General features: G+C 45.3%; 1 protein-coding gene across 1 annotated transcript; it reads left to right on the top strand.

Moving 5' to 3' along the window:
* The first annotated feature begins 1,564 nt into the window (after positions 1–1,564).
* On the top strand, positions 1,565–4,951 carry irx4a (iroquois homeobox 4a). The gene is made up of 5 exons (XM_063198341.1): positions 1,565–1,609; positions 2,175–2,426; positions 2,874–2,980; positions 3,692–4,002; positions 4,251–4,951. The coding sequence occupies exons 1-5, from the start codon at positions 1,565–1,567 to the stop codon at positions 4,949–4,951; spliced, it is 1,416 nt and encodes a 471-aa protein (XP_063054411.1).
* Positions 4,952–11,006: the final 6,055 nt, after the last annotated feature.

Below are 11,006 nucleotides of genomic sequence, written 5' to 3'. Positions count from 1 at the left end.
ATTAATTCACTCACAAAAACAAAAATTAAAGCAGACACTTGTGTTGAACAGTCTGTTATGGTGAGGCATTGTAATGTAAAGAATAAACTCTATGAACTGTAAAGGAAGTGTGCTGCCAAAGGCCTGCTTCTTAAATAGCCGCTATAGAATATGTCATTTCCTAAGTAACTGCATTGAAAACCCGGGTGGGCATTTGACCTCCTCTATTATTGCAGCGGGTGTGACGACTTTTGCTTAGAATCATCTGACTAATTTAATTTCACACAACACTTACTTTCCTTAATTCAACCGCAAACAAAAAGAGAACCTGATTTGAAAACCTCTAACTTAATTTGGGGACAACTACTTTCATCTGTAAATGAAAGCAATTATGCCAGCAATATTATATTATGTTGGCCGGTCTCTAGATAGTCATCAATCACCCTCAATCGAGCTGTCACGGCGGGCAGATTCGTTTCTTGTCGGCAGTCCTCCAGCTGGGGAGAGGAGGGGAACATCATCATTAATTTGCCTGTGACCTGGGGGCGATCCACATGTCTCAACCGGAGAGGCTGTGAGCAAGTCAGCACACCGCGCAGCCAGCCCCATGCGCCCGGACAGGCAAGGATAGGATAGGGGGAGAGGGGGGACTGGGCAGACAGGGAGACAGAGTTGCCTCTCTGGTGGGTCTCAGGCGGGGTGACTTCCAAAAACCTTTCAAGGTATCACAGAGAGCAGCTACTTCACTGAGAGGACAGAGCAGCAGTGCATTTCACTTTGCCATAATATGCATTAAAACTACAGATAACATGGCACAGATATGTGCTTAAAAGTTTTTAAATCCATTGCACATTATCAAAATAGGATACTGCACGTTCATCATCTGCAACTTCACACTCACTTGCAGCTGTATTTTGAAGAAAAATGCTTGTGCCAATTTGCCCCATAAATAAACAAATTGTCTGAGATCAGATGTCACTTCATTTGATGTTAGGCTATTTACCTAATGTGCATCAAGGCCTTTGCGCCATGGACACATTTGAAATCATGTCATCTGGACAACATGGGGGAGGGGACAAGAAAGGTTTTAGATTTAAAGATAACAACCATAAATCTGTACAAACTTCCAACATCAACTCTGCAGGAGTGCGCAGCTTTTCATTTTATTCGGTAGAAAATGCAGATTAAAGTTACAGTCCACGCTCTGTGAGTGGGATCCTTCTGACGTCAGCGTCATCGTGGTTTAAAACAACCTGCATCTGGGCTGACGTGTTTTATACTACTTTTTTATAAAACAAAATATGTATTTCTGACATCAAAGTAATTAATCTCACCAAAGCCTATCCCAGTGTGCTCAGTCGGCTGCGCATGAAAAGCGGACGGCAGGCACTGAAAGGAAAATATGAATTTTTGAACATCTTTGGAGGGGCATTTAAGCAAATTAAATATGGTCCTTGGCAGCTTCGCCCTATAAGCAACCAGGAGCCTACTGCCTCCCAGTATCTGGTCCAGTGGCGCACAGGCGGTGAGGCGCGGAGAGACCTGCAGTCTCGCCCTGTTTTCTGTAGATTTGGAGCTCTCTACAATGTCATATCCACAATTTGGATATCCTTACTCGTCTGCACCTCAGGTAAGTTTACCGATACCAGCCACGCCACGCCGGCGTTTGACAGAATTTGAGCGTTATTGACCATCGGTATTGATTTAGGAGTGTTCGCGTTCTCTTTTCATTTTTGAGGCTACACACGGGATGAAAACAGAATAAGGCGCTCGTGTTTCTGCTGGATATAGGTTTACTCTTTCCAGACGCGGGGTACCTGCGCCTTTTTCGGAGCTCTCGGTAATCAGATCTCCACTCCCCGAACGGGATTTCCCTCGTGGAGCACTTTGGATGGCTCCCCATCTGTTTATCACTGTACCGATCGCTACATACTGTAGTGCTCCGCAAGAGAGTGTGACTGCAGCTATGGCAAGAGCGTAAGCCCAACTGGTGTTTTCTTGGCAATGGTCCATAAACTATTATCTTCAGGGGAATGGCTCGGTGCGGGCTATATTATTCTCTTAACAGCTTATTCACTTAACAGCTACAAAACATGTTGTCAGGGAGAAGAGGGCGTGTGCAAAGTAGATTTACACACTGCTTCTGAGAATGCCTATCTGTTACTGGTGAAATGAATGAAAGTTTATCTTTGCAGTTCCTCATGACCACCAACTCTTTAACATCTTGCTGCGAGTCGACGGGCAGAAGCATGTCGGATTCCGGTGTGGTGGCTTCGGCGCAACCTCCGGTTTACTGCCCAGTGTACGAGAGCAGACTACTAGCCACAGCCAGACACGAGCTGAGCTCCGCCGCTGCGCTTGGGGTGTACAGTAGCCCCTACACCGGCAGCCAGGGCTACGGAAACTATGTCACTTATGGCACCGACGCGTCAGCTTTCTATTCACTGGTGAGTGAGATACTACCGGATGGCTTTCATGTAATTGATTAACATATCAGTGTCAATTAGTCAACATAATGAATCGAGCTTATCCACCATAACAGAGACTGATAACCGCAATTCATCAAAGTGACAGTAGTCACATCAAGGTATAGGGACCTTACAGGAGTTTTACGAAGCTGGGGAACTTCAAAAGTCTAAAATGAAAAAATATACCCGTTTGACTGTATAATTTATGTGCTGAATCAAGTAATTTTACACACTTTCTGAATGTTATTGGAACTCTACAGAATAGTTTTTTCCCTCCATCTGTAGGCTACATAGTTATGTGACCAATTGGAACGTGACACCAAATGTGCGTTCAGAAATGCATTATTGTTTCAAAAATATTTAACCAAAAAAGGTATCTGGTGCTAAGCTTTTCGCACTTTTCAATCAAGTTACCTCTCCTTACAGGGCACGTTCGACGCTAAAGACGGGAGTGCTTCTGCGCATGCGGGGATCACCCAGGCTGCTGCCTACTATCCCTATGATCCTACTTTGGGCCAGTATCAGTACGACAGGTGATGTATCAGAACCATTAAACACTATTATCATTACACACGACATGCCCTCCTAGCACTGTCCTACTTTGTGTGTCATCTGCAACCTTTGCTGAATTAGGCCTAGTTTAAAACCACGTCAGTTAATTAGAGCTTACTGGAAATTGGGCTCGCCCCTGCAACCACATGATGTGTATTTTTATCTCTTTACTCGTTATAGAAAAAAGGCAATTGTTCCCATTTAGACATAGGCCTACGCTACTCCAGAGTTATATGAAAAGGCCAATGAGTGATTTCCACAAGGTTTACCAGTAGGCCTAAGGGCTTGACCTCACAGTATGCATTTTACTGAGTGCCCACGGGGAATGTAAGCTGAAATATTTAGGTAGATATCAGCTCTCTGCCTTCTCTCCATCGGTACTCTGTTACCTAAGGCTCCATCTCTGCACTCAATCAAGCAATGTTCCCGCCAGCTTTACCTCTGAATCAGCACGTGCGGTTAAATGGCATCACTCTGGGTCATTTTGCTCCATCCCACGATCTGACCCCCAGATGGAGCAGTAAATACCAGTGCACGAGAGCCTCCCGTGGGTCAGTTTGTGGTTTAAAAACAAAGACTTAAGAGGGGCAGTTGTGATGGCGCAGCAGCAACCCGGTTGAGCCCCTCTATTTGGACTGTGACATTTAAAACCATTGATTCCTAACGGGTTTTCTCGGTATCCTGTATTACAGATATGGATCTATGGATGGGAGCACGAGGAGGAAAAATGCTACAAGAGAGACCACGAGCACCCTGAAGGCCTGGCTTCAAGAGCACCGGAAGAACCCGTACCCCACCAAAGGCGAGAAGATCATGCTGGCCATCATCACCAAGATGACCCTCACGCAGGTGTCCACCTGGTTCGCCAACGCCAGGAGGAGACTGAAGAAGGAGAACAAGATGACGTGGCCTCCCAGGAACAAGTGTTCTGATGAAAAGCGATACGACAATGACGACGACGGCTCTCAGGATGATCAGATCAAAAGCGAGAACAACGATGACGGTTAGCCAACTCGCTTATTTTACGCACAGCCTATTGTATTGTGTGTATGGAGCTATTACCTCTGTATTTTGTGGGATTCAACTAATGTAGAGACTGTAGTAAACAGGAATAGTTATTTTGTAAGAAAAATGCAAGAAAGTCAAATTGACAATATTATAGCGATTGCATTTCAATTTCGGAATATTTCCAAGTAAACACCAGAGTTTTCTGTTGGTGATTGTTGTGTTTTTGTGTGTTTGTCATCTTAGAAAGTAGAAGTCGAGATGACAAGGACCTCCAGCTGAGTGACCTGGAAGACTTCGACACAATCGAGTCTGAAAACTCTGAATGCGAGCTGAAGCACCAGTTTAACCTGAACACTCACATGACGACCACTGAGTGTTCGACCGACCACATGAAAGACACCTCTTGTCCAAAGTTGTCCATTCCACACCCACTGGAGGGAGACCAGGGCATACACAAAAACTGCCTAAAAACTCCCACGGATGACTGTCAGACCAACTTGGGTCGCCAGAACAAACCGTGTTTCCAGTCCAGCCACCAGTTACTCGACAACAAACCACGGATCTGGTCCCTGGCACAAACGGCCACGTCTTTGAATCAAACGGAGTACTCCTCGTGTATGCTTCGATGTCCTCCCAACGTGCCGCCTTCCCCTGCGGCCTCCTCCTCGCCCGTGAACGTGCTGGACCGACAGCAGGACTCCCCCGTCACGACGCTGAGAAACTGGGTGGATGGGGTTTTCCACGACCCCCTGTTTAGACACAGCACTTTGAACCAAGCACTGAGCAACACCGCAGTATCATGGACCACAACCAAAACCTCAATACTGGAAACCGGGTCGTTAGGAAACAATGTGGTTAAAGGACACACGCCTTTACAGCATCCGGATGCCAATAAAGACACAATGAGTTTCACTAAATCGGTGAACAAAATGTTCTGCTCATAACAAACCAAATTTGTCTGTCCGAAAAAGTCTGTCCCTCGATGTACAGTCTCCCGGTTCTCACATGAAAAAAAAATCAATTTAACCTAAAGCTGTTCTGATAATGTTGGATTTTTAAAAAAAATATTTCAAAGGATAACCGTGTAGTTGTTGCTCGAGACATTTCACTTCTTAGTCTCTTTAATGCAGTTTTTAAGTATTTATTATTTCATTGAGAAGCACGTTCAGAACATCTTAATGTACTGTCAAAAGTTTACCTTTAACAGTTTACAAATATTTTCCCTTTTTATTATTATTATTTGGCATGCGAAATATTGATATTTGACTGCATATTCGTTAGAACTCGGTTGTCTTTAATCAAAGATTGCGGATGTCACTATTAAAACAACTTCTCACCCAAATGCACAAAACTCTCGAAACGAATGGGGGTATATGTTTCAATTTTGTTCACTAATAAAAGTTTGAATTCTGATTTTCCTTTTTTGTGTGAGGTTGCAAAGACCGGGACATAGCCGCTGTCCGTGGTGCTGAAGTCCTGTTAGTTTTGTTATTTATCACGTTGACTCCCCCCCCCCTCGACTCTGACTCAGTCCCATATAACTATTTTACATTCTATAGGTCCTACCTCCCGATGTAGACTATCTGCTATACCAAACTATTTATTTCGACTCTATTTCGAGCCTATTGCATGCATTTTCAACTCTCATTTTCAAGTCCTGTGAGACTGAAAATATAATTTGTTATGGTGTGCGGTGGTTAAAAAATGTCCCACGTAGGCCTAGGCCTACTCCTGTAACAATTGGCTACTTCACTTTCCCAGACTAACTTAACATCTACTCGCTGCTTCTGTTCTAATTGCAATTAGCGTGTAATTAGGACATATCCCCATGGTTCATAGGCCTTGACCCTGAACAAAGTAACGTATGGGCACGCTTCTGCTTTCCATCAGCTAGTTTGACCACAGGGGTTACGAGAGAGAACTTGAGCTTGCCCTGGCTCAGCAGTGTTATTAGCCTGACTCTGCGTGCGGCTGTAATTGGGATGTACTGGCCGTATTTCACGGGCTGGTATCGATCCCCGGGCCGCGTCTGATGATATTATCCAAACATCAATTCCTCTCATCTGGCCAGCCTGTCAACGGGGCTAAATCGTTTCGCCGACGTCCACTGATAACGTGCTGTGGCCAAGATCATTTGGAGAGAGAATTTTCGTTTTGACACACACACACACACACACACACACACACACACACACACACACACACACACACACACACACACACACACACACACACACACACACACCGGCCGGGCGAAGACTATACGGTGAGGAGGCGCCCACCTGCCACAGAAAGGGCAAAGCGGCGCGAAAGAAAAGGGCAGAGCGCGAGGGCCGGGGGTGAGACTTGACAGTAATGGTAAAGCGAGCTCTCTGGGGAGACTTGTTCTGAGAGCAGCGCGAGAGAGAATGATGCATTTTAATGGGAAGGCCAAACGATTGAGATCTACCCTGTGAAGTCAGAGATATCCTCCATCGGAAAACAGACTCTACGTGTTTATTTGTGTTGTGCAGCTGAGGAAATGGACAGAGAATGTTCCTATCTTATTTATTATTGCATTGATTTATTTATCTAACAGGTGCTGTAATTCTAGGCTATTGAAATATCTCTAGTATAAACGCACATTAATGATATATTTATTACCTAAGTGCTGATATTTAGCAGCGATGGGCCACACCAAATTCCCAGGAACTGAAATAAAATATTCGACCACCCAGGCGTTAAAATACATCTAATAATTTATTCAACCCACTTCGCGTCTGCTTAATATTTCAATATAGAGGAAAAATAATATGAATAGCCATAATCTTCTTTTCCATGCAAACTTTCAAAGCAAATGAAGTGTGTTAAGCTTTGAGGTGATAGGCGCGCGCGTGTGTGTGTGTGTGAGAGAGAGAGAGAGAGAGAGAGAGAGAGAGAGAGAGAGAGAGAGAGAGAGAGAGAGAGAGAGAGAGAGAGAAGAGAGAGAGAGAGAGAGAGAGAGAGAGAAATTGAGAGAGAGAGAGAGAGAGAGAGAGAGAGAGAGAGAGATGGCAGCGTGGACAGGCAGGCTAGATCAGTCAACCGTAGCAAATTCAAACACGAAGAGGAGGGGTTGCTAAATTAACGGCGCTTTTTTACATAGAGGCCAAATAAAAGCGCAATCAGCGGCGCGTTGCTTTTCATTAAGCGCCTTTGACAGCAGCACAGGGGCCGCAGAAATAAACTAATAAACGGCACGCCTCTCTCTTTCTCTCCCTCCCTCCCTCCCTCCCTCCTCCTCTCCCTCTCCTCCACCCCAGAGTCCTGAGATCAGTCCTTAAGCTCCATTAGCGACTCTTTGCCCCAGGAAACGGGCGCCGAGAAAACATCTCCAAATCTAAAAGCGTTATCGACCTGGTAAACCTCCGCTGATGGCTTTTGCTTTATTTATTTATTTCAACCGCCTTTTTTCCAGGCATGGGGACAAATACGTCCAGCGGAGGTAATAGACTTTGACACAACCCCACAGAGGAAGAGGGCATAGAAATATAGGGCCGTTAAGTGAACAATTACATGCTTTTAATTGAGATCTAACTCATGTCCAACTTGCGCTGAAGCAACCGACGCATATGGAAACGCGCACATTTACAGCGACCAGACAAATTGAGAGTTGTTGACATTGAAAGATACCTATGCGTAATTGGCATCCAGATGCCAGTAGGTCACGCTGGGTTTTTTATTCATTTGTAACTGATGTGTTTTAATTAAGAACTTCGAGACAATCAGAAACACATGTTCAAGGCGGCTTTATTTTGTATTACCTGACGTGAAAGGCTTGCTGGGAACACGTGTTGTGAATATACAGTACAGTACTACTGTGTTGCAAAATGATTTTCCTTTTTTAAATTAAGACACAATTTCTCAAGGAAACATTATATGCCCACACATATATACAGATATATAGACACACACACACACACACACACACACACACACACACACACACACACACACACACACACACACACACACACACACACACACACACACACAAACACACACACACACACACACACACACACACACACACACACACACACACACACACACACACACACACACACACACACACACACACACACGGCGAGGACCAATCATCACAAGCACACACACACTTTCCTTAAAGACTAAACTTCTGGTAAAGAAGACACGCTATGCGAGTCAATTAACTGCGTGATTTTCCGTTAATTAAATTAGAGTGAGATGGAACAGGCCTAGAGAGGGAGAATAAGGTGGGGATGAGAGAGAGAAAATTGAGAGCGAGAGAATGGGTGGGTGTGTGTGTGTGTGTGGGGGGGGGGGTAAAGAGAGAAAGGGAAGAGAGAGGTATGGCTTGCATAAAAGAGATAGAGAGAGAGAAAGAGGGAGGGAGGGGGGTCAGAGATAAAGAGAGCAAGAGGGGTGTGAAAGAGAGGGAGAGAGGAAGGTATGAATGAAAGAGTTGGAGAGAGAGAGGGGGGGATGAGAAAGAGAGAGGGAAGAGAAACTAATTAATCAAAAGCTGTTGCAGCTGCACTTGGTGTTATGTGGCTCTGGAGGTCCGCTGTGGACTGCTACTGCTGCTGCTGCTGCTGCTGCTGCTGCTGCTGCTGACACAGCTGAGGGCTAGAGGCTCACTAGGATGATGGCGCTGGACGTTTGCCCCATACCTTCATATTGAGACACACACACACACACACACACATGCACGCACACATGCTCTCTCTCTCACACAAACACACACACACATACTCACAGACATGCAGTATATACGTTACAGGCATGGAAAAATAGTGACAGTTAGAACCATGGAAGTATAATATAAGGAGGTGGGATGAAGACTAGTGAAGGGTCTCGTTTAGGATGTGCTGAGAGACAAAGGCTTGATGGCTTGTGTGAAGAGTGAAGGGTCTCGTTTAGGACGTGCTGGGAGACAAAGGGTTAATGGCTTGTGTGAAGATGCCGCCAAGCTACCAGAGCCTTCACACCGGTGCACATCCTCAAAATGTCCCACACGCGCAAGCACACACACAAACACACACACACATCCTAAATTCACGTATACAGAAACACAGAAGACAAGTGTTTGTGGGTCTGACTGTGGCCTCAGTTTTTCACCCACAACAATGCTGACTACAACATCTTCAGCGCCTGGGTCTAGCATGGTTTAGAGAAAGCCAAACTATTGCAAACAATCTCACCTCGTGCCTTTTAGCACTGGCCCCACATCCAATCTGGCCTTCCATCTGATTGTGCTGGCGTGAAAAGGCGTGAAGCACATTTGAACTGTTCTATCGACTGGATGAATACCAATCCAAATGTAAATGATCTTTTGTTTCCTCATTCGCCATAATACAATCACCACAGCACACCGCGAACACCACAACCATGTGCGCGCGCACGCACGGACGCACACACGCACACACACACACACACACACACACACACACACACACACACACACACACACACACACACACACACACACACACACACACACACACACACACCACTACCACCACCACCACCGCCGCCATCATTTTGTATGAGGGTAATAATACACAATAGACCAGATGGAAATGGCCTTTTGCTTGTGCCTTGTGACAACCTCCGAATTGCATTTAAATGGCATTTGCACACAGGCATATGAAGGGGCTATGACTTAAAGTTCATTGGATCTGCATGAGTAGTAAACATCAATGCTCTCTCTCTCTCCATCTCTCTGTCTCTCTCTCTGCTCAGGCTACTACTATTATTATTGTTATTATTATTGTGTGTGTGTGTGTGTGTGTGTGTGTGTGTGTGTGTGTGTGTGTGTGTGTGTGTGTGTGTGTGTGTGTGTGTGTGTGTGTGTGTGTGTGTGTGTGTGTGTGTGTGTGTGTGTGTGTGTGTGTGTGTGTGTGTGTGTGTGTGTGTGTGTGTGTGTGTGTGTGTGTGGTGTATCAATATGCTCTTCTTGAGTGTTATTGGCTTTGAGGTGGACGATAGGTTTGGAGGGGGGGAGTGAATTTGTGTGTGTGTGTGTGTGTGTGTGTGTGTGTGTGTGTGTGTGTGTGTGTGTGTGTGTGTGTGTGTGTGTGTGTGTGTGTGTGCGTGCGTGTGTGTGCGTGTGCGTGTGCGTGTGTGTGCGTGAGTGCGTGCGTGCGTGCATGCGTGTGTGTGTGTGTTCAGCTCTGAGTGCCAGTTTCCACACACACACACACACACACACACACACACACACACACACACACACACACACACACACACACACACACACACACACACACACACACACACACCCACAAACACAACCACCCACACACACACACACACACACACACACACACACACACACACACACACACACACACACACACACACACACACACACACACACACAGGTCAGGGTTAAAGTTAGAGCATCCATGCCCTTTGACCCCCACACATGATAACCCCTTTCCACAGACTCACACACTCACACGCATACCAATCAAACTGTCTGACCCTCATAAGTGGCTCTCTCTTCACACACTTTAAAGGGAAACTGCTGATGAAGTGTGTGTGTGTGTGTGTGTGTGTGTGTGTGTGTGTGTGTGTGTGTGTGTGTGTGTGTGTGTGTGTGTGTGTGTGTGTGTGTGTGTGTGTGTGTGTGTGTGTGTGGCTTTATTTTTGATGTTAAAGGACCAGTTCAGTCAATTTCAACATGCTGTTGTAATGCTCAAACTACCCTGGATTTGTCAGTACCTGAGGTTTTTTTCTTCTTTTCAGCTTTTTCTGAGATCTTGGTCATTGTAAATTGGGCAGTGCTTTGTTTACATTTAAAAAAAAAACATTTTTTATTTATTCCCTAAAACATCCGAAAGGTTTATACAACATCAACAGACAACTAGCAAACAGCGGTACCTTTTGGGGAAATATTTGGAGAAGGCCTATGTTCATTTTAAAAAAAAATGTAAACAAACGCTGCCCCCATTAGAATAGCTCATATCTCGGAAAAGGCTTAGCCGAAAAATGTGG

This window comes from Engraulis encrasicolus, chromosome 5, assembly GCF_034702125.1.
Source record: "Engraulis encrasicolus isolate BLACKSEA-1 chromosome 5, IST_EnEncr_1.0, whole genome shotgun sequence".
Classification (NCBI taxonomy): domain Eukaryota; kingdom Metazoa; phylum Chordata; class Actinopteri; order Clupeiformes; family Engraulidae; genus Engraulis; species Engraulis encrasicolus.
Note: the sequence above shows the minus strand (reverse complement) of the source record. Positions and strands in the feature narration are given on the sequence as shown.